At 38.1% G+C, this 26,902-nt stretch overlaps 1 protein-coding gene across 4 annotated transcripts in view; it reads left to right on the top strand.

Annotated features, from left to right (window-relative positions):
- The window catches only part of UBE3C (ubiquitin protein ligase E3C), a 127,153-nt gene that overhangs the window by 34,669 nt on the left and 65,582 nt on the right, over positions 1 to 26,902 (top strand). For 3 of the 4 annotated variants that reach the window (XM_077849510.1, XM_077849512.1, XM_077849513.1), the window contains exons 5-13: positions 2,736 to 2,851; positions 3,218 to 3,375; positions 5,260 to 5,413; positions 5,820 to 6,052; positions 6,690 to 6,844; positions 10,068 to 10,255; positions 20,414 to 20,500; positions 24,457 to 24,614; positions 24,769 to 25,001. In XM_077849510.1, coding sequence (XP_077705636.1) covers positions 2,736 to 2,851; positions 3,218 to 3,375; positions 5,260 to 5,413; positions 5,820 to 6,052; positions 6,690 to 6,844; positions 10,068 to 10,255; positions 20,414 to 20,500; positions 24,457 to 24,614; positions 24,769 to 25,001 — 1,482 coding nt within the window. The remainder of the gene's footprint in view (positions 1 to 2,735; positions 2,852 to 3,217; positions 3,376 to 5,259; positions 5,414 to 5,819; positions 6,053 to 6,689; positions 6,845 to 10,067; positions 10,256 to 20,413; positions 20,501 to 24,456; positions 24,615 to 24,768; positions 25,002 to 26,902) is intronic. The other variant, XM_077849511.1, reaches the window with a different exon arrangement.

Raw genomic sequence — 26,902 nt, 5'->3', positions numbered from 1 at the left:
CCAGGGCGCGATCCTGGAGACCCGGGATCGAATCCCACTTCGGGCTCCTGGTGCATGGAGCCTGCTTCTCCCTCTGCCTATGTCTCTGCCTCTCTTTCTCTCTCTGTGATTATCATAAATAAATAAAAATTAAAAAAAAAAACATTTAAAAAAAAATAGAACAGAAGTGAACTCAAATGTTTATTCAGTTTGCAAACAAAAATGCAAGAACAACAAATTAATCCTGTGTAGGGAAAGAGTCTCCCTGCTCCAGTCTTCATACTCCCTAATTACCCCCTAGGAGCCAGCATGGTGCCACTTTTATGTTTTTCTAAGACATTATATGCAAAGCTAGGTATATACTATGCCTTCCTCATTTCCTTCCTTTATTTACTTATTATTACTATTATTACTTTAAATATAGTCTCTGATAAAATAGTATACTCTGATTATATTTTCTTTTGTGTTCAGCTTTATTTAATTATTTCAGAGTTCATAATTGCCTCACTTTTGTTTAACTTCCTTTGAGTTTCTTGATAAAGTTGCCTTCCACTTTTGACAGTACTGTAAAATGCTTCTTAGTATAATTGTCCATGATTAAAGATGTCAGGTAGTCAGAAGCTCTGTTTCCCTGGAGCTAGTCTTCTTGGATTCTAGGAAATTTTTGTGTCATTATCTTGGAAAGGTCACTTGCTTTGCTTCAGTTTTAGATCCTCCCTCCTGATTCCATTATGTTTTTGCTTTCTTGATTTACTCCCTCATTTTATTGGTACATATCCTCAGTTGACTTCCTGAGAAATAAGGTGTTTTTAAAACTTTACTCATCTGCATTTAGTAAATAACAACAAAAAGTTAGGCCAAATAAGTGTTTAATGTAGTGATCATACAACTTTCTGGATGTTGTTGGTACATTTTTCAGGGTTGTAAAATACAGAATCAAAACTCAGTCTGGGGGCCCATGGGTGGCTCAGTTGCTTCAGCATCTGACTCTTGTTTCTGGCTCAGGTCACGATCTCAGGATTATGAGATCAAGCCCCGAGTTGGACTCCATGCTCAGCTTGAGATTCTTTCTCCCTCCTGCTTTGCCCTTCTCCTTTGCACACTCTCTCCCCCCTCCGCCCATCTCTAATTAATTAATTAATTAATTAAAATCTTCAAAACAGTCCAGAGAGTGTTTAAATATCACTACTGCTTTGAGTTTTTTAATTTCATAAAGCAACTTGAAACATAATTACTAGATTAACATATTGACAGCCTTATTCTTGAAGTTCCTACAATTGCCCTTTAGATTTTGATAATGTTTAGTTACTGTTTTTGCTATTTTTATTTGTTAAGATGGTTTGCAATTAGAATGAACTGCAATATACTATACCATCAGATAGTATAGATAGTATTGTATCCTGTTGATTCTTGAGAAAAATATGGGCAGGGTAGCTCCATACACCTCAAGAAGAAAGCTTATGTATAAGCAAATTCATATTTGGAATGGGTCATAGAGTTCTTTCCACCCAACCTAGGACCTATTGTAATTTGTTTTATGAAACACTTTTGCATTTGTATTTCGTCTGATAACATTTTATATGAAAGAAGTGCTGCTGTCAAAGGAGAAATTCCTGAAAGATAACACGCAAAGAAAAGATTCTGTGGCATATTTGCAAATAGCCACTTTTAAGGGGCTGTGTTAATTTTACTGGTTCTAAATGAGTCTTATGAAATTAACAAGTAAGTAACAGTTGGTTTTACAAAAATTATAGCACAGAAAATAGAAAAGATTCGTTGTTGAGTATTGAGTTTTCAAAATCACTTATGGTAGCTACGCCCATAGCAGATAGGCTTCCTGGGTGCAAGTTAGATATCTTACATTTGCTGAGTTCACTGACTAGTCATTGTGTCCAGGAGAATGGGGAGTTCTGGACACCCTGGCATATCCCTGACTTTTTTTTCCCTAACTCTACTGAGGCATAGTTGGCAAATAAAATTTAAAGATATTTAAAGGGTGCACCATAATGATTTGACATATGTTAACATTATGAAAGGATCTGTCCCATCTCTGTTTCCTCACATATTATGTACCTGAGCTTTTACTGGGTATAATAGAGCTATATGATCACCTTTCCTACAAAAATTTCATAGGGAAGGGGAATATCCAGTAGGAAAGGATGCTGGAGACACAGAGGCAAAAGGTAAAGAAACAGAGATCCTTGTGTACCTCATGATTAATACTATATTTCTCATGTTTTTTTTTTACTGTGGATTACTGATTTTTGGAAATGAATGGTTTTATTTCAGATTTATTTTATTTTATTTTTTTAAAGATTTATTTATTTATTTATTTGATATATATAGAGAGAGTACAAGTGGGCAGAATGGCAGGCTGAGGGAGAGGGAGAAGCAGGCTCGCTGCTGAGCAGGGAGCCTGATGTGGGGCTTGATCCCAGGACCCCAGGATCATGACCTGAGCCAAAGGCAGATGTCCAACCAGTGGAGCCACCCAGGTACCCCTTATTTCAGATTTAGATGAGTTTTAAGTGTACTTTGTTTTAGTAGTAAATTTAGTGATTTAGCTTACTGATGTACTATTTTAAGATGGAAAATCTAAGACAGGAGGTATATGTTACAATATAAAACCTCATTTAGAAGATTTACTTTTTATCATATTTTAATTATTTACCACTTAAGGAAATTTGGAATGTTATATAATATAAACAAGAAGTTTTTTATGGATTGAGAATGATCTGTATGTTTTGCTATTTCAGATATGGATGTATCAGAACTTAATTAAACACAGCTCTCTGTTTGTCCAGCAGTTGGATGGATCTGAGAGACTTACGTGTTTATTTCAAATAAAGAGGTTGATGAGCCTCTGTTGCAGGTAAGTCAGCAGCTTATCAAAGGTGTGGAAAGTCTTGAGGAGCTCTTTAAACTTCTCACACTATGTTTGTGATCTTTGATTTTTCTTATCTGTTCTCCCTCTATGATTGTGCATTTTTCATCTCTACAAACCCAGTGCCTGCATGCTATTTGGCACATAACAAGTTCTCCATAGGAAGTGTGCGAGACAAATGTGATTATTGTCTGGTCTATCCTCGAGTCATGCCTGTTTTCAGAGACATCTAGTACTAGAACAGACTGGCTCAAACACTTAACCATAGCAAATGAAAGTTGTTTGCAGGAGCTTGGGATAACATTTGCTATCCAGTAAGTATGTGAATACTTTTTGTTTGTTTGTTTTTTACAGGTTATTGCAAAACTGTAATGATGACAGTTTGAATGTTGCACTTCCAATGAGGATGCTTGAGGTGTTTTCATCTGAGAATACTTATTTGCCTGTTTTACAAGACGCTAGCTATGTGGTGTCCATAATTGAACAGATTTTGCACTACATGATTCAAAATGGTAGGTGGCAGGTGGGATTGGGGCTGTGCTTAGGTAGGATGTTGTGTCGGGCTTGAACACTTGGTCTGAACACCAAGAGTGACTATAACAGGGCACTGTTAAGGGAAGCACATGCTGGAAGCGCTGGTGCCAATATTGGTCTTCAGCCCTCCGCACCCCAAATGTCTTTACATTTTCCTGATGCTTGAAAATGAAGTAAATGAGTGTATGCTTCCAGAAACTCTTCTGGTTATGCATCTCTCCAGCAGCCAGTCCTCCCATAGCTGGGCAGCCAGCCGGGTCCTGAGTTGGTAGGTGTGGTGGTGCCCCAAGTACGAGGGAGATCACCAGAATGGCCTTAGTAGAAAGTCAGTCTTCACATCAGTTCAGTAGAGGAGAGCAAGATATTTAGTCTGAATTTTCTTACTGCCTGGCTGTAAATGCTTTTATGCATGGACGCTCTTCTGATAATGATTCTGATTATATAAAGTATAATAATCTAGATCTGAAATTCCTCTGAGGACACATTTGTGGCACTGTTCTGGAGAAAGACTATGAAATACATATGATATCTAAAACTTTTATGATGAATTAAGCAGTGTAAGACAAAAATTGAAAAATCTGACTTCCAGTGTTCTCACAGGTAAAAAGTCAAACACTCCAGGGCTTGGACTTCAGAAGTATTAGCATTTAAAAAATATGTATGTTATTGGTCATAAGAGGAGCAGTATAATTTATATCCACTATAGATATTTCTAGAAGGCAGGAGTCACTGGTGAAAGTGAAAAATAAGTTTCCTTTTGTTTTCCAGAAGTGATGGACTAATCTAGACTAAACCTCACTAATTTAATCCTCAGTACTAAAACTGTAAAAATTAAATTCGTATACATCGCAACTTTAGCATTTGGCTTAGGTTTAAAATAAAAAAAGAAACCTTTGTTGAAAAATTAGGGAGTCAACTAAAATAGGATTTGATCTTTTAAAAAACAAAGCTATGGTAATTAGAAATCATTCCTTGAATCAATGCATTATTGTGTATACTGATTTAAAGCTAAGCAATCCGTGAGTTTTTTTTCTTGTTTTCTAAAAGCATGAAGAACATAACTCAGAAATGCATTATTTTGAAATGTGTCTATAAGTAGAAAGTATGTCACAGTCTTGCAGTGAAAGTGCTGCTTTTGGCACCTTCTGTGGTGACCTGCAGAGTTATATCAGTTTCAAGTGTGCTGTCAGTATGTTTAAATCCATGAGTTCAACATATTTTTTAAAAACCAAAAACTAAATATTAGAGGATGCTGAAGAATCAAATGAAAACCATCACAGTATATGGACCTTACTTGGATCCTGATTCAGGCAAACTAGTTAAATAAAATTTATAGCAAGAGAGAGTTGGAGACTTGAACACTGACTAGATGCTTGTGATAGCAAGAAATTAACAATTTATTTTAGCTGTCATTAATGGTATTTTTAAGAAAAATAAAGTCCTTTGATGACACAATGAAATAATTATGTCTTAGATTTGCTTTCCAGCTTATGGAGGAGTGGGTGATGGGTACATGGAATTTATAGACCATTTCAGGGTACTTATGTATTTAACTTTTCCTTAATAAAACAGTAGAAGGGGTGCCTGGTTGGCTCAGTCTGTGGAGCATGTGATCTTGATCTCAGGGTCATAAGTTCAAGCCCCTCATTGGCTGTAGAGATTACTTTAAAAAATTAGTAAATTGGGGGAAAAAAGCCATTGTTTAGCTAGTAATTTTTTTTTTTAAAAAAAAAGGAAAGTTGAAAAATTAACTTAAATTTGGACCTATGGAGATTTATAAAAAGCATATAAAAATTGATATTTTTTTCCCTCATTATGATTAAGATACCAAATTCTAAATATGTGTTTTTCCTTTCTTTTAGGGTATTATAGATCTCTCTATTTGTTAATTAACAGCAAGCTACCATCAAGTATTGAGTATTCTGATTTATCTCGAGTTCCTATAGCAAACATTTTGCTAGAGAATGTTCTGAAACCATTGCACTTTACTTACAACTCCTGTCCAGAAGGTGCAAGGTGAGAATGGGATAATTTACCAATTGTGTAAATTCACAAGGTCTCTATCTAACAAAAACTTTTACATGGATGCTATTTTACATATAGAGTTAAGTCAAATTTTTACTTTATTAATGTGACTCAGTTTAAAGAAAAAGTTTACTATTTGTTTGGCCTGTACCCTAATATAAATGTATAATTCTAATGACCTGGTTATTTTCCTGTTCTAGTAGCTATTGAGGGATATAAAAACATGGCAGAATTTTCTCAATAGGGAAGGCCCAAAATCAGTTAGTTTCAGGGCAATTTAGTTGATATTGAATGCTGACCTTCAATTAATTTGGAAAATAATATTTTGAAAGTTAATTTTAATCAGTGATTTAATGAACAATATGTTTTGATGAAAACTTGCATTTTTCTTTTTCAGGCAGCAAGTTTTTAGCGCCTTCACTGAGGAGTTTTTGGCAGCACCTTTTACAGATCAGATTTTTCATTTCATCATTCCAGCCTTAGCGGATGCACACACTGTTTTCCCTTACGAGCCCTTCCTGAGCGCGCTGTTGTTACTGGAGAGCAGACGCTCCGGGACGAGCAGCAGGACAAGCAGCAGGGCACCGTGGCTCTTCTTCTTTGTCTTAACTGTTGGCGAGCAGTATCTAGGTATGAGATCCAACATGTGTTTTCCCTCACTTCCCATGTACACAGTATTAGCACATAGAAATCAAGAGAAGGGAATCTGGTGACAGTTGTATGTTGTCAAGGCTGCTTCTGCTGGGGAGTGGGGTGGGGGGGAGGGGGAGGGTTTCTTGGAAGAGTGCTCAAGGTCTCAGCAGTGTCCCCAGGGAAGGTTTCTAGGCACATAAAAAAATCCGATTCAGGGGTGTCTGTCAAGCTCCATTGGTGGAACATGCAGCTCTTGATCTCAGGGTTGTGAGTTCGAGCTCCACCTTGCATGTAGAGATTACTTAAAAAAAAAAAAAAAAAAAAAAAAGCCTGATTCAGATTCATGTTACAAGGCCACACAGATTAGAAAGAATTTTGAGGTTGAATAGGAGAATTCCTGTGAGCACAGGGATGTTATCCCCATTTGTGCTGAACTTCTAATATGCACCTATCCTAGAATTATTGCATCTTTCTCTGATGTAGTTTAATACATACATCTATACATGAATTACTAGAATTTTGATAATAAGTTCTGATTGGAGATGTCTCTGAATATAAAAAAAATGATACCTGAGTTTTCCAGTTTCTGTTTAATCACTTTTAATGAAATATTACAACTGACTGTTTTACAAAGGGACCCTCTCTGAGGAAGGACTGCTGGTGTATTTAAGAGTACTCCAGACCTTTCTTTCTCAGCTACCAGTTTCACCGGCCAGCACGAGCTGTCAGGATTCAGCCAGTGACTCGGAAGATGAGGGTGAAGAGGCAGACAAGCAGCCAAGCGCTCCTGTAAGCTCCTGTGGGCCTGGGGGTCAGAGAACAGATTATACTGCACGCCACTCCATCTAAGTAATACATTAAAGGCTTCAGACTGCACATGGAGTCTCTTTCCTCTACTGCCACCCTGCCCTTCCAGAGATGACCATCCTGGCCACTGGGGACTGGGGATGCTCTTCTACCCAGGATGCACCTTCTCTTGCCCGTCCATACAACTATATGTGGGGATACATAGTTGTGTGGGTTTTTTATTCAGAGTAGGCCATGCTGTATATTAATCTAATTGTTACTTAGGAAGTTTTCCTAGAAGGGAAATTGTGTTAAGGTTAAAAAGTTCCTGGTTCTCACGAAGGGCCCTTACTGTGTGCCAAGCACTGTTGTATTTTTATTTTATTTTATTTTATTTTATTTTATTTTATTTTATTTTATTTTATTTTATTTTACTTTTTTTTATTTTTTTTTTAAAGATTTTATTTATCCATTCATGATAGACATAGAGAGAGAGAGGCAGAGATACAGGCAGAGGGAGAAGCAGGCTCCACGCAGGGAGCCTGATATGGGACTCGATCCCGGGACTCCAGTTTCGCACCCCGGGCCAAAGGCAGGCACTAAACCGCTGAGCCACCCAGGGATCCCCGCACTGTTGTATTTTTAAGAATTTATAGCAGCTTTATTGAGATACACTTGACCATGAAATTCACCCTTTTAAAGTGATGTTCAGTTGAGTGATTTCTCAGTATATTAACCTAACCATAGCCACCACCACTCTGGTAAAGCATTTTCATTGTCTACACAGAAACCCACACCCATCAGCAGCCACACCCTCCCCCTTCTTACCCTATCTTGTGCACACCAGGTAATGTCTCCTGTTAATTTTTGGCAGTTTTGTAGATGACAAAAGTTGTGATTTATTTGAAAATGAATTTTGAGTGCATTGTCACATATACTCTCTATGCCACCCCACCTTTTCTCACCTCGCCTGGTTTGCTGTGTATTTTCAAGGAATAAAAAGCTTTGTATCATACACACACAATGTGTGTGTCTTCAGTGATACCTCTTTTTCTTTTAATTACAGAACTGAAATAACTTGAGATATGGCTGCAATAAGTTTAAATATTTTGTTGTTGTTAGGAACCTACTCAAGAGGCTCAGGTTTTCCAAAGGACCAGAGGAAGTAAATCTTTAGGATCTTGTGAAGTGAAAGGATGTGTTAGTACTGCCTCTGATACAAATAGTTTGATTAGCAAAGTTTGTTTTAAAAAGTAACAATAAGAAGAAACAGATGAGTTGTTGCCCCTTACAGCTAGGGGAAGGGTTAATTGCAAAGGGGCAAAACTGAGTGTTTTGGTGGAAGCTGGAAATCTTCCATCTGTCAGAATTCAGAACTGCACACAAAAATGTGAATTTTTATATGGCTAAAAAAAGTGGGATTCTATAGATGGAATGTTGAGAAAATTTTTGTTTTTAGAAGACACTTTTTTGGGCAGCCCGGGTGGCTCAGCGGTTTAGCACCGCCTTCAGCCCAGGGCCTGATTCTGGAGACCCAGGATCGAGTCCACGGCAGGCTCCCTGCATGGAGCCTGCTTCTCCCTCTACCTGTGTCTCTCTCTCTCTCCTCTGTCTCTATGAATAAATAAATAAATTTAAAAATATGTATTTTTTAAAGCCCATAAAACTATAGATGAATATATGGCTTAGAGCTTTTTTTTTTTTTTTTAGATTTTATTCTTTTATTCATGAGAGACACAGAGAGACAGGGGGGCAGAGACACAGGCAGAAGGAGAAGCAGGCTCCTCTCAGGTAACCCAATGCGGGACTTGATCCCTGAACTCCAGGATCACACCCTGTGCTGAAAGTAGAGCTCAACTGCTGAGCCATCTAGGTGGCTCTGGCTTAGAGCTTTTAAAGTTTTTGAATGAAAGACTTTGACATGTAAACCATTTCATGGGTTAGGCATCCCATAAAGTCATTAAAATTTTTTTTTGATAAACCGCAAAAAAAAAAAAAAAGTATAGCTTGATTTTGTTACTTATATTTGTGAGAATTTTTACTATATTTTTCTTTCTTTATATACAAGGGTTTCAAGGTCTGTATTAATGTATGATTTATTTCTCTCTTTCATTTTTTTTCTCTTCATTTTTCCTTTGCATTATCATCTCTCCCTTCCTGTCCACATTTGGGTTCAGAGCCATTGACACAGGTATAGGCCAGGTACTCACAGATTTGACTCCAAATCTCTTCTATATTTTTCTGTCAGATGTTTTGATGGTTGCTTGCATCCTGCCTCTTTTTTCCTATGATGATTATGTAGAGTCTAATTGATTAAATGAGATTTTTCCAGAGTCAAATTTCATATAAACTCTTAGGTTTCTATATCGGTTTAGTTCTGGTTTGTGTGTAATGTATTTTAAATAGGTACAGTACAAAAATAGTACCAACATACTTTTTTCCTAACTTCCTTTATTAGGTGCATCTTATTTACAGATTCATGTTTGGCAGATAGAATTCATTACTTTCATCTAAAGCAGTGTTTTATTTGGTAGATTATTATAAATTGCATAAATTATTACCAATTTAAGTTTCCAAACAGTGTAGTCAGCAATACCCAGTGTTGTGTATATAGTCTTATATATATATATACTTGGACATATATGTATGTGAAGAAACTATGTATCTTTGACTTAATACCCCGAAGAAGTAAATGCATAGTGTCTCAGTTCAGGTTTTATTCAGTAAATCGGATCTTTAGAGAAATTAATATGTAAAATATATCTCATTTGATTAAAAAAAAATTAAGTTCTTTAATATGCTAATTTTGCTTTATTATCTCCCAAATAATTTAAAATGGAAATTCTGTTAGATGATAAATTCTCACACATGTATGCTTACTTAGTACAATGGTATCTAAAACTGAAATGAATTTTTCTTAAGATGTCAATACTGAAAATATTATCACAAAAATCAGGCAGAAACAGTATTTATAGTTCTGTTATTCTAGGTAAAATTGGTGCCTAACATTGATAGTGACTGTGGATCTCTAGAGAATCTCGTATTACTTTAGTGGATGCATTTGGGGAGATACTGATTTGTCCATCATGATGTGGGTAACTTTTAGATAATGCCTATTTTGTATTTTCACTTGAAGTAATACCAGATTTTCTGTGTGTTTGTAGCATAGAGGCTCATTTCTAAGAAAGTATCATCAACTTAGACAAGTGTATCTGGTGTGTTTTAGGAGGATGGTCGACTGTCAGTCCCATACATAACAGAGGAGTGTCTGAAGAAGTTGGACACAAAGCAGCAGACCAACACTCTGCTAAACCTGGTATGGAGGGACTCGGCCAGTGAGGAGGCTTTGACTCTAATGGCGTCGATTGGCCATACACTCATGGTGCAGCATCGGATGGTGGTGCCCAAAGTCAGGCAAGTGTCCTTGGGCGCTGTGCACGCATGGCGGTCTGTTAACCCCAGACCCTGGACTTGGTTTATGTCTTCATCTCTGATGGTTTTATCTGCTACTTTCTGGTAGAATATGGTGTAGGATGTTCATTCAACTCTTCAAGCATGTCCTGGAAAATGAAAATGTGTTTTTCTTTTCTAAATCAGCTGATAACTATTTGAATCCATCTTCCTAGCCAGTAATGTATTTTTCTCGAGTATCTTGGAAATGACAATGGAGTTTAGCCCTAACCCCCTTTTAAACATTGAACTCATGCCTGTGTTATATAGTACCAATATATCATACATCTTTTAGGCTTTCCCACAGCACTCTTTTCATCAGATCGCCCTCAGAACTTGAGCACTCTGAAATTTTTGATTTTCAAAACTTTGAAATAAACTTTTAAAAGGGACAAAACAAAACAAATTAGAATGTGGCTAGTTTGTGCTGAGGTGAGGAAGTATGATCATAGTGTTGAACTATTTTTCTCTCTCTAATTTGAGTTATACTTTAGTAGTTTCTTGAGAATTTGACAAATACTTAACAGGGTCCACGCAAAGATTCGTAGTAGTTGTGGTAGGAACAAAGGGACTGATGTTATACAGGCAACCTGCTGAAAGGCGCTGCCTCTTAATACATAGGTCCCGATTTACGTTATCCTAAAGAATCCTTTTCTGTCTTTATAAAATGCTTTCCCATAATGTGAAAAGAGCGGTTTCTCTTGTTCAGGAAGGCATTCTTTGAAATGAACTGTATGCAGAGAACACATCACCCGCTGAAACTACCTTGTAAACACTAATGCAGCCAACTAATCAGGTGCTCTCTTAGCACCCTGGTGTTTATTACTGTTGGAGGAAGTAAGATGTCCGTGAAACTGTGATCCCTCGATTAGGTAATTAGCTCTCTGGAGGCTAATTGCATTAGGGCAGGATGTGAGATCTCAGGATCATAGCAGCTCATCTAGGACCCTTGCTTTTATTGTAGCACAAAGTCCATCGCTTTGGATAGTAATTACTGGATTTAAATGCATCACTGCCCTCGTCTGAGGTTCACTAGTGAACTGTTTCCAAAAGGTGTTTAATGGGTAAAGGAGCTTTATATGTAGCCTTGATTTTATGAGTACAACACCTATTTCCTCTAAGAAACTACTCTAGGAATTTTATTTATGGTTTAAATACATTAGGTTTTAAGTATTTAGAATGTTTTCATAGCTCATGAAAGCAAGTAGGCTCCCTTTAACTGTGGTAGATTTTCACTGCTTTCAAGTTTGTTTGGATTTTTTTAAGGTATTTAAAAGATGATTAATAAATTCCAGGGCTGATGACCCCTGTCAGCACCTTTGGACCCATATAAATCCCTCTTACTTTCATGGTTGAGATTTGCCATTTTAATTTCTTCTTCACCTTTTTTTAAAGATTTATTTAGGGATGCCTGGATGGCTCAGCAGTTGAGCATCTGCCTTTGGCTCAGGGCACGATCCCAAAGTTCCCGGATGGAGTCCCACATCCAGCTCCTGTGGGGAGCCTGCACTGCTTCTCCCTCTGCTTGTGTCTCTGCGTCTCTCTCTCTCTCTCTCTCTCTCATGAATAAATAAATAAAATCTTAAAAAAAAAAAAGATTATTTGTTGCAGAGGGAGAGGGAGACAGAGAAACTCCAGCAGGCTCCATACCGAGTGCAGAACCCAACTCGGGGCTCAATCCCAGGATCCTGAGGTCATGACCTAGGCTGAAATCAAGAGTTGGGTGCTCAACCAACTGAGCCATGCAGGCACCCCTGCAATTTTAATTTCAGTTTAACATTGATAATCAGGATGTATGAAGGAACATGGAGACTCCTTTTACATTGATAGGGAAGGAAGGGAAGCTATGGTACAATATGAATAATACCTACTTTTGTGTCAGAATGGTAGAAAAGGTAGGAATGTATGTTTGTATTTGCATAAAAAATCTTGGGTGCAGGCAGCCCAGGTGGCTCAGTGGTTTGGCACTGCCTTCGGATCAGGGTGTGATCCTGGGGACCCAGGATCAGGTCCCGCGTCGGGCTCCCTACATGGAGCCTGTGTCTCTCATGAATAAATAAATAAAACCTTAAAAAAAAATCTTGGGTGCATACACAGGAAATTCTTAAAACTGATTATTTACATGTCTAGCTGTGCTGGGGAGGTCAAGGGAAGAGGAGAGTATGGACCTTTCCACTGTATTCTGTATTTTTTTAAAGATTTTTTTAGGGCAGCCCCGGTGGCTCAGCGGTTTAGCGCCGCCTACAGCTCAGGGTGTGATCCTGGAGACCCGGGATCGAGTCCCACGTCAGGCTCCCTGCATGGAGCCTGCTTCTCCCTCTGCCTGTGTCTCTGCCTCTCTCTCTCTCCTCTCTGTGTATTCTCATGAATAAATAAATAAAATCTTAAAAAAAAAAAAAAAAAAAGTTGGGAAAAAAAAAAGATTTTTTAAAAAAATTTATTTGAGAGAGAGAGTGTGAGGAGAGGCAGAAGGACAAGCAGACTCCCTGCTAAGCAGGGAGCCTGACATGGGGCTTGATCCCAGGACCCTGAGATCATGACCTGAGCTGAAGGCAGATGTTTAACTCACTGAGCCACCCAGGTGCCTATCAGTGTATGTTTTTTGATATGGTTTTGAGTTTCAGATCATGTGAATTACTTAAATTTTAGAATATTAAGTAATAAATGAGTTGCCAGCTCCTTTTATGAGACAAAATTTGTAAATCTTGCCATTGGATTTTGTACTTTGAATAAATATTTGGATGTAGAATTGCTTTTTCCTAAGAAAACATATTCACTATTTTTAAGATGAATGTTACATGATTGTATTGTGAGAGGGAAAACAAAAAGGCAGTGTCCCAGTATCCAGAGAACTAAACCCAGAAAGGTGGGCACTTAAGTGGACACTTGAAGGTGGCCAGTGTCCAGTGCTCAATGTTAACCCTGGCTAAATCCGAATCGGGAGATAGTAGGTTAGCGTGTCATCGGATGGATTTGTGCTGTTCAGAATTGTTACACATAGAGCTGAGGACTTTGCCTTTCTGTTTCCCCCTTCTTCTGGCCACACCTTACCTTGCTCTGCCAGGGACGGGGGGACCCCATAGGCCCCCCCAAGAAGCCCCTAGCAAGCCTAGCCCTCCATGGCCAACCTCATGGCTGCTCTTCCTCTTCTCAAACCTCCTCCCCTGTTAGCTTTGCAGACACTGATCTCATGAATTCCCCATTGCTTTTGGGCTTCTCATTTTCCTCTTTTTCCTCCAAGGGCTCTTTGTGTTTCAGTGTTTCCTGAACTTCTTTGAATTCTTTTTCTCTTCAGTTTCTTTGTTTTTTCCTACTCTATTGATTATCTGGGTGATAGAAGTGGTATCAACCACTTTCTGGAGCTCCAGACTCCTATTTAGCTGCATAACAGGGACCGTCCTCAGACCCCTTCTATACTTCCTAAGAATGAGTTTAGCATCTTTTCCCCAAACCTGGAGGTCACGCTGGGGGAGCCACTAGCAAAATTTGGCTATGTCACTTTAAATTAATTACACTTAAATGAAAGTACCAACCCAGTTCCTTGGCCACACAGCTCTCCACATTTCAAGTGCATAGTGGTCATGTGTGGCTGGCCAGTGGCTACCATATTAGATAGCACAGCATAGACCATTTCCAGCATCACAGAAAGTTCTGTTGGACAGTTTAAGCTTAGATCCGTTTCTTTCTTGGTAATTCCGCACATGCATTCAGTCACTGTGATAGGTGAGGGCTACATTTTTATACTCTATTTTTGCCAAACTGAATTGTCAGAAATGTAACCCTGTTACTTACTCCCTTGTTCAGACATCTGCCAAGGCATCCCCTTTGCTTTGAGGAAAAATTCACATTCCTTAGTTTATTGATTTGTTCTGCATCCTTCACTTATCAGGTGTTTGATTACCTCTCTGCCCCAAACGTGCTCATGCTGGCTTTCTGTCTCCCCTGTATCTCAGACCAGTACCCTTTTGCCTCTGCTAGACTCTGTCCAAAATGCATCTTCCCTCCTTGTCTTTCTTGGCTCAGTTGTCTGTTAGATTCATGCTAAGGTTATCATCTATTGGAGGCCTTCCTGAGTTATACACAGATTTCACCTGTAATTCCACTTTGCAGTGACATTTTCATTTTATGGCAGGCACTTCTGTTAGTGCTGACGTCGGGAGGGGGTGTACACCGTAGGTGCTAGGTGGACTTGTTCTTGGTGCACGCCTCTTCTGTTCCATGGATTTCTAAAACCTTTGAAATGGAGATTTAAAAGGTAGTGTTTAGGGATCACAAAGGTTGCTATTTTAATTTCCCTGTGGTTTCCTTTTAAATACATCAAATCACGAGGCCTCACAGATCAGTTTTATTGCAACATGTGCTTTGTTTTTCTATCAAAAACTAATAGAATGAGGTGGCTTAATTGTATTTTATGTTATTAATTGTGGTTTAGATAATTGTGTGCCTGGAAGCACATGGCTGTTGTCCCATCTGTTTTCTGAGCACTATCAAGTAATGGACATTTTTAAAATTCTGGTTTGCAAGTTCATGTCTGTAATCATTTGAGGTAGCATAATTATGCACATGGCTTCAGTGGAGAAAAACACAGATTAGTGTTTGTTTTATATTGCAGATTATCCTGTTCATATTTTTGTAAACAAATTTTTACAATTTTCTTTTGAAAATATTGAGACTAGGTACCTACAGAGAGAAATTTACTTTTTCCTGTGATTTCATGCTTGCTTTTTTTTTTAAGATTTATTTATTTATTTATTTATTTATTTATTTATGTATGTATGTATGTATGTATGTATGTATGTATGTATTCATGAGAGAGAGAGAGAGAGAGAGAGAGAGACAGGAGGAGGGAGAAGCAGGCTCCACGCCGGGAGCCCGACGTGGGACTCGATCCCGGGACTCCAGGATTGCTCCCTGGGCCAAAGGCAGGCACCAAACCGCTGAGCCACCCAGGGATCCCCCGTCACGCTTGCTTTTATTATCAATGTTATTTTCAGTATAATTAATACATTTGATTTGTTTTTGATTTGTGTTAGAATTTTCTATGATAGAGGCCAAATAAGATTTGTGAGCTTTTATTTTTTTTTAAGATTTTTATTTATATATTGGAGAGAGAGAGGAGAAAAAGAGAGCATGAGGGGAGCAGAGGAAGAGTGAGAAGCAGACTCTCCACTGAGCATAGAGCTCAATATGGGGCTCAATCGAGGACCCCCGAGATCATGACTTAAGCCAAAGGCACTTAACCAACTGAGCCACCCAGGCATCCCAGATTTGTGAGCTTTTATTTTTATTTTTTTAAAGATTTTATTTATTTATTCATGAGAGACAGAGAGGCAGAGACACAGGCAGAGGGAGAAGCAGGCTCCATGCAGGGAGCCTGACGTGGGACTCGATCCCGGGTCTCCAGGATCACGCCCTGGGCTGAAGGCGGCGCTAAACCGCTGAGCCACCTGGGCTGCCCGATTTGTGAGCTTTTAAATATTTTAATACATAATGATTTTATTATTAAATCTATTTTGACATCATATGTAGTTTATAAACTAATTGACAATTGTTAGACACATCAGATTAATAAAGTGGTCTTGATTTGGTCAAAGAAACAAGTGAGTTTTGAAACTTCTGAGAATTTTCTAAACATTTATGAGTGACAGCTGATTCACAGGAAACACAAGTGACCTTGAGAAAAGCAGCCTGTGTTGATCTTCATACGTGTATTTTTTAAGAGTAGTGTTAAATAAATAAATAAAACCACTACCAGTTTACACAGTTCCCTTTCTCCTGACAACTGCTTTTATTTAAAAATGAACAGATCTCTCAAAAAAATAAAAAAATAAAAAATAAAAAAATAAAAATGAACAGATCTGTAAACTGAACTTTTCCATACTACAGTTTCATTAAAATGGGGAAAGTAACATTTGTTACATTGGATGTTTTCCTTACCATTTCTTAACACTGGTTTTCAGTTTGTGAAAAGAAATTCTTTGGCAAATTGTCTTAAACTGAAATATGTCTCAAAAATTTTATAATAGTAAAGGAAATTTATAGTGTATTTTTAATCTTGTATTATCTCAGAGGTGAAATGTTATATGTGTTTTTTAATGTTACTTTGTCAATAAAGTGATACAGCAGGAATACACAAAGTATTACATCTGCACTTTGGTCGGCTGGCTTGTCTTTTTCTTTTACCTGGGACACCTTCGCATACAGAGGAAGTGTCTAAGAATGCCTTTCCTGCCTATGTGTGCACTGCTCTCCTCCTCTGTGTTCTCTTTAATGACTTAGTAGTCCCTGCAGACAGCTGGCCTGAATTTATGACTCAGGTTGAAAAGGTTGCCCTTTACTAAGTAACTCATAGGGTTATCTCAGCTAAATAAAACTTAGTATATATAAAGAACATGTTACTTCTTTACTTTTTAGCATAAGGTTCCAAACTAAATAACCTTCAGTGATTTAGAAAAATGTTTAATAATTTATTTTATTTTTTATTGAGTGATGAATTTATGAAATACAGTTGTTTCAAAGGTAACCTGAGATACAACTTTTGAAATGTGTAGCTGTTAAAATGGTGTTTCAGAAATATATATATATTTCAATGTGGAAAGATGGTAATTATAATCTTACGGGGAAAACTGTCAGAATGTACTGGGAGGACCCATTTCTGTTTACATGTGTCCACATAATATCTGGAGGATTTATCCCAGAGCATTAAGTCTGGTTATTTTGGGATGAAATGTTGCTAATGCTCTTAGGCCATATTGTCGTGTTGCTCCTAGAAGAGCAGGGGCAGCTGGGTGGCTCAGTCAGTAAAGCGTCTGCCTTTGGCTCAGGTCATGATCCCAGGATTCTGGGATCGAGTCCCATGTTGGGCTCCCTGCTCCACAGGGAGCCTGCTTCTCCCTCTCTCCACCTGCCACTCCCCCTGCTTATGTTCTCTCTGTCAAATAAATAAATTAAATCTTAAAAAAATAATAAATAAATAAAACAGAGTGGAGAGTATCAGTTAAAAAAAAGAAAAAAGAGCAAAGGAGACACACATTGAAAATATATAATTTCTCAGTTTTTTTTAGATACTAAGTTTTAGTATTTATATGTAACATAATTTTAAGAAATCTTATTGCTGTCAGTAAAATTATACTAGATAATGCAATTTTTAGAAGAACTCAGTTTCTTGATGAAAGAGAAATAAGACAAATACTACCTTCCAAAATTCTTTTGTGTTTTTCATAGCTTTCTTCTCTCTACGTCTTATATGTTGTTTCGGCATCCTTCATAGTATATAAAGGTCCGTAAAGGCAGGAAAGTCAAATTTAACACTCTCTGCGTGTTAGGTATGTGGCCAGCATTTTCAGGGATGGTAGTACAGCTACCAGTACAGCTCTCGTGCAACAGGGGAGTCCTTTTGTTTTTGGAAGTGGGAAGTTTAGGTGGGAATTTGCTTACACATTAATGACAGGGATTCAGCATGTTGGAAAACATGGTTTTTTAACATTTCTCTAACTACTTTTGAAACTCACCCAGTTGAGCTTTTTCATATGACTGAGTGTTGTGTTGTTACCTCTTTGTCCCAGCACGCACCTGTGACAGATCTAATGCACTCCTAGAATCACCATATGTCTGAGTGGCAACCCCATCACATCCCGATGAGCACAGATTGCTTGTGGCCTCTGTGGCATTGCAGAGCGGGTGGACCGAGTGTTCTGATATACTGTTTGTAGCTGAGGTTTCAGGATTCCAGGTCAACTTCACATACTCTTTCCTGCTCTCACTGGTTTGTAAATGACTATGCTTTTATAGCCATTTGGAAATCTCAAAATGCACCACACTACAATGAGATTGGATTTTTTATTTATTTTTTTAAGATTTTTTATTTTTATTTATTCATCAGAAAGAGAGAGAGAGAAAGAGAGAGGCAAGACACAAACAGAGGGAGAAACGGGCTCTATGCCGGGAGCCTGATGTGGGACTCGATCCCGGGTCGCCAGGATCACACCCTGGGCTGAAGGCAGCGCTAAACCGCTGAGCCACCAGGGCTGCCCAAGATTGGATTCTTTAAAACCAGTACTCCTTAATCGCCATTGTGTACTCAGAAAATGCTAATACTGAAGAATGTATCTGATATTTTGGATTGAATGCAGGAAAATAATCAATTTTGAGATATTTGTGTTGAAAAGTGACTCACTTGTCTAAACTGTTCACTTCTACAGTGGACATTTAAATTAATGCACTCCTTATAGAATTCAGTCTGTTAAAATACTATGTATTACATTTACTGTACAAGTTATAGTAACTATAATTAAATGCATGGAGAACTGCAGATGCACACAGCATAGTGTTTTTGGTGAGATCATCCAGTCATTGGTAATGGCCGTTTCTTACCAAGACAAGTGGAAGTGGTCTTGGGAGATCGTGGGGGCTAGTGGAGATAGGAGGAGGAAAGAGAGGAGCCCTCTGGGACTCAGGAGCCTGCTGCTTATTCTTGCTACAAGCTGGCTCTGATGTCTCTTCCACCATGAAAATCCAGCGATTTAATCCTGTTAGCTCCAACATCCCAGGAAAAGTATATAAGACTAGGTGATTTGCAGATATTTAAAACATGGGGTTCTGGGGCACCTGGGTGGCCCAGTGGTTGAGCGTCTGCCTTTGGCTCAGGGCGTGACCCCAGGGTCCTGGGATCGAGTCACACATTGGGCTCCCTGCATGGAGCCTGCTTCTCCCTCTGCCTGTGTCTCTGCCTTTCTCTCTGTGTGTCTCATGAATAAATAAATAAATAAATAAATAAATAAATAATCTTTTAAAAATACAAAAAAAAAAAACAAACAAACAAAAAACATGGGGTTCTGCCCTCTTAGTATTTTTATCTGCACATTTTCATTCCAGGATCATTTCTAACACATCCTGTGATTGAACTGACAATGTTTGTATTCTCCAACTCTGTTCACCTAAACCACCTATGTTTTTGCTCTTTTACTTTATTGTTTCTTCTGAGATGATTCTAAAGCAAGGTGACAATCCTTTCTTAAAGGCATGTTTTCCTACTATCCTAAACCTTTTTAACTGTGATTTAGTCTTATAAGTTTGAATTTAATTTTTGAATCCTACACTTCTAAAAATGTCTTATGTTGTTTTTTTTCTGATTATAACACTGTGATGAGAAAGTGTATCCTATTACAAAAATGCAGTATACCACAGAGTTAAATAGACTTCTCTTTTTTTAAAGATTTATTTATTTTATTAAAGAGAGAGAGTGTAGGGAGGAGGGGTAGAGAGAGTCTCAAGCAGATTACACACTGAGCATGGAACCCAATCTCACAACCCTGAGATCATGACCCAAGCCAAAACCAAGAGTTGGGAGCTCAACCAACTGTGCCACTCAGGCACCCCTAGGCTTCTGCACTTTATCCACAGTTTTTTTAGTCTTTTTAATTAAATTGATATATTTTTAAAAGATTTTATTTATTTATTTGGGAGAGAGAGAAAGGGGAGGGGCAGAGGGAAAGGGAGAAGCAGACTCCTCATTGAGCAGAGAACCCAATGCAGGGCTGGATCTGGGGTCTCTGAGATCATGATCTGAGCCGAAGGCATGCCCAACTGACTAAGCCACCCAGGTGCCCCTAATCAAATTGATATTATACAAGAGGGTTTTTTTAAAAAACCTTAAAAATATACTTTTAGATTTGAATTCTATTTGAGATGCTAGTTAGCATTAAAAAGCACATTTTTATGTGTTTGTTCAAGAATGGTGACTTAAAATTAGTATTTAAAACAATTTTAATTTATATTAGTAACATATAATATTAGAGCATACGATACATACTCGGAGGGTGAGCACACTCAGCTTGTCCTTTAAAACAGCCCGTCTCTTCTTCTTGGGGTGGACCTCGTGGCCCCGGCTCAGGACCGGCTAGCTCTGGAACAGCACCCGTGGATCGATGCCTTCTGCAGCAATCGCGGTGTTAGTGTGTGTTGCCCTCAGCAAGAGCCTGGTGCGGGATGCATGCTGTTGGTGGGCTTAATGTAGATGTTTCTAAGTTGTACACTATCTTCATTTTATAGCTTTCTTTAATTTTGTAGAAATATGTTGAGTATCTGTTTATTCCCACTTATTTTCTCCCATTCCCTTCTTAGGCTTCTCTACAGTCTAGCCTTTAATGCCAGGTTTCTGAGACATCTTTGGTTTCTCATTTCTTCCATGACAACACGGATGATCACAGGGTATGTATCACATGAACCTATAAACTGAGTTTAAGTACGTGGAAAGTGATGATCGAGTTAAAAATATTGTAAGATCTACTTATTTTATGTAAGAAAAATTCTAGATGGTTGCAATTTTATAAAAAGAAGAAATTAATGCCTAATTTTACAATTGTTTATCTGTATACATGAAGAGTATGGCTTTATCTGAGAGTCAGTTTGTTTTTAATATCCTAGTTGTTTTTTTAAAACCATGACTTTCATGGTTTTTTTTTATTTTTCTTTTTTTTTCTTTTTTTTTCATATGTTTTTAATAGTGAAAACAGTGGAGGCAAATTTAACACCAATACAGGCATTAAAACATATTAAATATTGTGGAAGTTGGGTTTTGAAACTTTTTATTTATATAATTTGATTTTTCTCTTATGAATCATTATGCAACTTGAGATCTGAAATCTTTAATAAGAATATTTTAGTTGAATGTGTATTTAACAGAACATTTAATATTCAGATGTCCTTCATGGTGAGCTGACCTAGCCTAGTGCCTCATTGAATCTCTCCTCTGTCAGGAGTCCAAGCCAACTCCTCTCTGCTGTAGTAGGAAAAGATGAGTGTGTGACCCGGAACCAGAGACTAAACTTCCGAAATGCAACTAACTCTGCTAGTGATTACAGTGGTCTGCAGCCTGTCCAATGAAGGAAAGATACATCTCAGTTTTAGGGCAAGAGTTTGGAAGGGACTATCTTCCTGTCTTCCCCACCCCACCCCCTGTGCCTCGGCATATGACAGGTTTATTTAGCACAAGAGATCAGGGATTGCTGGAACAGGAAATTATCACTAGCCTCAAACTGTTTGAGCTTAGCAACAGAGACCCTACCATAGCTCTGCCTGATGATTGCCTATTTGTTTATGGCATTTGTCTCTTGGTAAGGAAATGGAGTGTGTGTGAAAGAAAAATGACATATTACTAATTATATTAAACTATCAGTATTACTTTATGAGTATATAAAGTTATACAAAATTTTTAAAACTCATTATTTCTTAAAAGCCAGTTTGAGTATTTTGGTTTCATTTTACTTGTTTAATTAAAATAAAGTCCCTCAAGAAACATATGATGGGATATATATATTAGTACTGTATTAACACACTGTAAGTTTCTTGAGTTTACTATTAGAATAACATTTAAGTTGGAATGCCTGATTTTTCTGAAACTGGTGTTGAGTTAATTGGGAAATAGTTTCATAATGAGACTTACACTGGGACTTATAAGTTCTAGAGAGTGTAATGGTCATCTCAGAAGCATGTGAAAATGTGCGTTTCCTTGTTAACACCTGAGACCTGACAGTGGCCTGGATTTAACAGTCCAGGGCTCTGTGACCTCATAGACTCCTGGGTGGTTGAGGTGCAGCTGAAGTTGCAGGAACACACAGACAGCTGGTTTGTCTTTGTTAGACATACCTTTCTTTACCAGAGGCTCACATTAGGGGCTTGGCTGAGTCACAGCTTAGGCTGTCATTCTTCTGATCCCAAAGCTGGAGTGGAGGACTTACCTGCTTATAATCAAAATTCTGTGCAGACTGTTTTGATTATAAATTACCCGTTTCTTGTCACACTGACACCAGTAGTAAGTAGTACTCCTAAAATTCTTTTTTGGCAAAAAAGCATTCAGGAGCAACTTCTGTAGAAGAGAAGTGCTCATTGAAGGGGAAGTGGTGCCACAGACCCAGCATGGGGGCGCTCACATAGAGGGTGAGTCCAGAGGTGCAGAGCTATCTGCATTCTCAAGGATGCTCACGTACCAGCCAACTCTCCAAGCTCTGAATCAATGTCTTTTCCATTATAGTAAATTAGGGATTTTTATTTGCACATAAGTCTTTGAGATTGACCTGTTTTCAGAGGAATATTTGAGTCAATGTTTATGGCATAAAGTGGCCAGCAGAGAATCAAGAAACATGCTTCATTTACATCTCTGCTGGAGGAGACCACAGGCACACATCTGACCCTCCTTGTCAGTCACATTTTCTGTCATTAAGATAAAAATGATTAATTCTTTTTGTTTACCTTATGGGGGTTAAACAAAAAATAAGCTGATGTTGAATAATTACCCCCATCTTGTTTTAGGGAATCCCATTGTGAGCATGTTGCACATACTGTCATATATGTGCGTAACTGATGGTGATGGTTAAGTGCCAGGATGGGTGACAGCTGGGGGCTGGCGTGTCCCTGTTCGAGGTTCAGGATTACCTTCTCCACCTTGGCAGCCAGTAACAGCCTGTACTGTGTCCCCCTGAATAGCATTTACTCATCACTGTCCTCTATTGTTTGTGTAGTTCTGCAAGGGAACCAGGAGATACAAAAAATTTTTACTAATATCAGTGACACGTAGGACATTAAGCTTTTTTTCTTCTCTATGTCAACAAAATTTTGTGTTGTAAATGACCCAGTACTAGGCTGGTGGGGAGTAACTCAGGAGGGTGAGGAGGGCTCCCACCCTCTCAACACTTGCCAGTTCAAGGGGATCCCACATGCCTCTTTTATCCTTACATGTCATCCTGACTTTGGCCATGAGGTAGAACAGTTGTACTTTGTCCCTTTTTATATGTTCTCACTGAGCTTTTATTTTGGACAGACCACTTTCATCCATTGCTTCACTCAGCTGGGCTAAGTGCTGTGACTGACAGAGCAGTAAGGCATGTTCTGGATCAAGATAGGAAGATGTTTGGAATATGTTTCTTCTCTGTGAGAATGAAGTTCAGGCTGCACATCTGGGTCCCTGTTCTCATAGCCCTGTTGGTAGCAGTGCTTTCCCCTCAAGTGGGCCCTGTGGAGATATAAAGCTCCAAATGGTTCAGGCCAGTTCACCAAGGCCCCATTAGCCTGGCCTTAACTTCTGCCTTGCTCTTTCACATAACTTTTGGCAGTGGTGGGCAACAAGTTGGTAATTTGTGAATCCTTACTCCTAATCACAGCTCATCTAAACCTGTGGTTTTGTGGAAATAGAGATTCAAGGCATAAGCATACATGGATGAAGATCAGAAAGTGATCTTGTCAACAACATCTGCTAGCTCAGGGTTCATAGGACATGCTGTAGGTGACCATGGGGTGTTACAGATTGGAAAGAACTTATAGGTGAACCTCTGGTCACTGAATGTTCAACAAGACAAGGAACCACATTTAACCAAGAGAGAAAGGGAATAGATTCTAGGTAGAAGAAGTAAATTTAATAGCTCACAATGTCTCAAGCGTCCTGGTAAAAGGAGACGTAACAGGAGCTGGTAAATAAGCTTGGATAATAGAATCAAGACCCAGCATACAAGAGGGGAAACTTTGTTCCTAAAGGTTTGAATCAGGGTTCAATATTCACCTGTCTTGAGTGTTCCTAAATATAAGTAACTGGATAAAATTTTCATGAGACTTTGTTAAATATGGTAAGTAGAGAGGGGAGAAAGGGGACCGTTTTCAACATAAAAGTTAAGTGTGGGGCAGCCCCAGTGGCTTAGAGGTTTAGCGCCTGCCTTCGGCCGAGGGTGTGATCCTGGAGACCTGGGATCGAGTCCCATATCAGGCTCCCTGCATGGAGCCTGCTTCTCCCTCTGCCTGTGTCTCTGCCTCTCTCTCTCTCTCTCTCTCTCTCTCTCTCATGAATAAATAAATAGAATCTTAAAAAAAAAAGTGTGTGTCTTTAATAGTGGCATTACTCACTATAACCCTCTCTCTGGGGACCACTGGCTCACTCTCAGGGCGTCCTCCCAGTTGATCATAATAGCAGGAACGTTAGTTAATAGCAGTGGGTTACTGTCTTTGTAATTTGAGCTCTTTACAAACCCATATTTTTAGAAAGACTTAACCTTCCCTTTAAGTAGTTTAATTGCTAATATGAGTGTTGTTTTCCCTGATTATATTTCCCTGATATCATGTCTTAATTCATTCCCACATTGAAACCAATCTTGAAGTCACATTTGTCTTGCCATTTCAAGGTCTGTGGTGCCACTGCTCCAGGTGATCTCGAGGGGCTCCCCCATGTCTTTGGAAGACTCCAGTCGGATCATCCCTCTCTTCTACTTGTTTAGCTCTCTGTTCAGTCACTCGCTAATTTCCATACATGACAATGAATTCTTTGGAGATCCCATAGAAGGTAAGAGTTTTGAGGAATCCATTTTTTGCTGGCTTCATGGACTATCCATTTTCGTGGATAGAAAAGTTTTAAGCCTCTTGAGTCTTTCACTTTGTTAAGAAATGAAAAAAAAAAAAACCTCAAATATGATAGAATATTGGATTATGTTTTCCAGTTGTAGGTCAAAGACAATCATCAATGATGCCTTTTACTCTAGAAGAACTAATAATGTTGTCTCGCTGCCTTCGAGATGCATGCTTAGGGATCATCAAGTTGGCTTATCCAGAAACAAAACCAGAAGTTCGAGAAGAATATATTACAGCATTTCAAAGTATTGGAGTTACGACTAATTCTGAAATGCAGCAGTGTATACAGATGGAACAGAAACGATGGATTCAATTATTTAAGGTATAGAGTATATGGGTGTATGTGTGTTTTACTGAGGTCAAGTGATGTACAGATGTGTTCTGACCTGTTTCATAAGAATAGAAGTACCGCTTTGTTTTATGCATAATTTTTAATTTGCAAAACTTTTTTAAATGAAGAGTCATTTTCATTTTACTTCTGCCGTCTTTGAAACCCTTGTTTTTACATTGTTGCATGTATTGTTTGTAAATTGCTGAGTACTTTGAGTGACAAGATGAAGTATAAATAAAATGTTTCAGTATTTTCATTTTTCACTAAACGATCTCTTACAGATTTTATTTTTTGATCTTTTCAAAAATTGATTAACAAAGGTGGAGGATAAGGTCATTAGTGTAATGCAAGTTGCATATAAATTATTTTTAAATATCTTCATTTTTAACCATTCAGAAAGAGAAGTTATGAGTTACTGTGGCTGGAGCACTGGCAGAAAGTCATCACTGCTGAGAATATAACTGTGGGGTAGAAAAAAAGAAAAGAAAAAGGGTGCTTGACTTGCCATGAAATTTCTGCAGCAAACACATCTAGTCAGCTAAAATCGCTCATTAAAGTAGTGAGAGCAGAAGAAGTGCATTTTCCAAATTGAATGCTGGATTTACAGTCCGTTTAATACCCGTGACCCCTCGCACACTAATGTGCAGCTCGAGTCATCAGCTGTCCCTTCAGGTCTTTTATCACTGCTTTTGTCAAGCTATCTATTTAATTGAAAGAAGTTAATTGAATGAAAATGATCAACTAAGCTTGTATTAATATTGCTAATGGAACTTTCTTCTTGGCCATGTTTGGAGAAAGATGTCAAGCTAGACTTTAGGAAAGGCCCATTAATGCTTGCACTTAACCTGATGGGCTAATTAAGGACTGCTTATTCATCCTACGAGTGCACGATAGTCTCTATCCAGCCCATTCTGCCTGATTTTACAACACATTTCACTTATGAGCATGAGCATTAGTAGCAGTGAGAGTAACTGATAATGTTTTGATTGCACTGAACACAGTACTAATGTATCATTGAATTTATAATTTGTGCAGATTGATGTAATATATGTTTGCACAATTTATTTTAATTACCTATCTCTATATTCCCAAGTAAACTTTAAAGGTCACATGTTGAACTCTTAATATATCCTCCATTCTTAAAGATTGACAATTTTGCAACTTCTCTAAGTTAAAAATAAGCTGTCTGACCCATTTCAAACTCACAGTTCTTAGGTAAACTTTGCTGGATATGTATATTATGGTAGCATATGTGTTTTTCCTCAAGTATTTAATTAAACTCTGGGATCTTTGTTAATAAAGCTTTCCATTATATTAGGATATCAGGTTTTGTGTACAGTATCAGATAATCTCATTATTTTATAGCACCTATTGAGAATTTCATAATTTTCATATGACAGGCTTATCTTTAGGACCTAGAAATCTCAGGATTTAATAATGCTATAGAAGACATTTTCCCCTGGCCCTATTTTATTTTGTTTAAGCATTAAATGAAAATTTCATAGTGAATTTTTTTTTATGCCTCAAAAATGACTCATTACCACTTGATTGAGTGAAGGTGAAGGTCCACTTTTTTGGTATGGGATTGTTTTAGGTTTGAAATTCAGGTGTTACAAAGACCTTCTGAGTTTAGGACAGAATTGTTTGAAGATAGTTTTTTGAACAGGATTCCTGTTCTTTGAAGGGTAAAAAAAAACCCCAAACTTTCTCATACTATCTGCTAGTAAGCTGAGCCCAAAAGGTAATGAAAAATCAAGGCACATAGTCTTTGAGTTGTAGAGAAAGGTTCAGCTGCTACTAGTTTTTCTTTCTTTTACTAGTTTTTCTTTCTACTAGTTTTTCTTTTAAGAAAAAATTATCCTTAATATGAGATAAAGAATCCCCCTCAGTGG

This window comes from Canis aureus, chromosome 15 (assembly GCF_053574225.1).
Source record: "Canis aureus isolate CA01 chromosome 15, VMU_Caureus_v.1.0, whole genome shotgun sequence".
Classification (NCBI taxonomy): domain Eukaryota; kingdom Metazoa; phylum Chordata; class Mammalia; order Carnivora; family Canidae; genus Canis; species Canis aureus.
The sequence above is the reverse complement of the archived record's forward strand: the minus strand, read 5'-3'. Positions and strand labels throughout refer to the sequence as shown.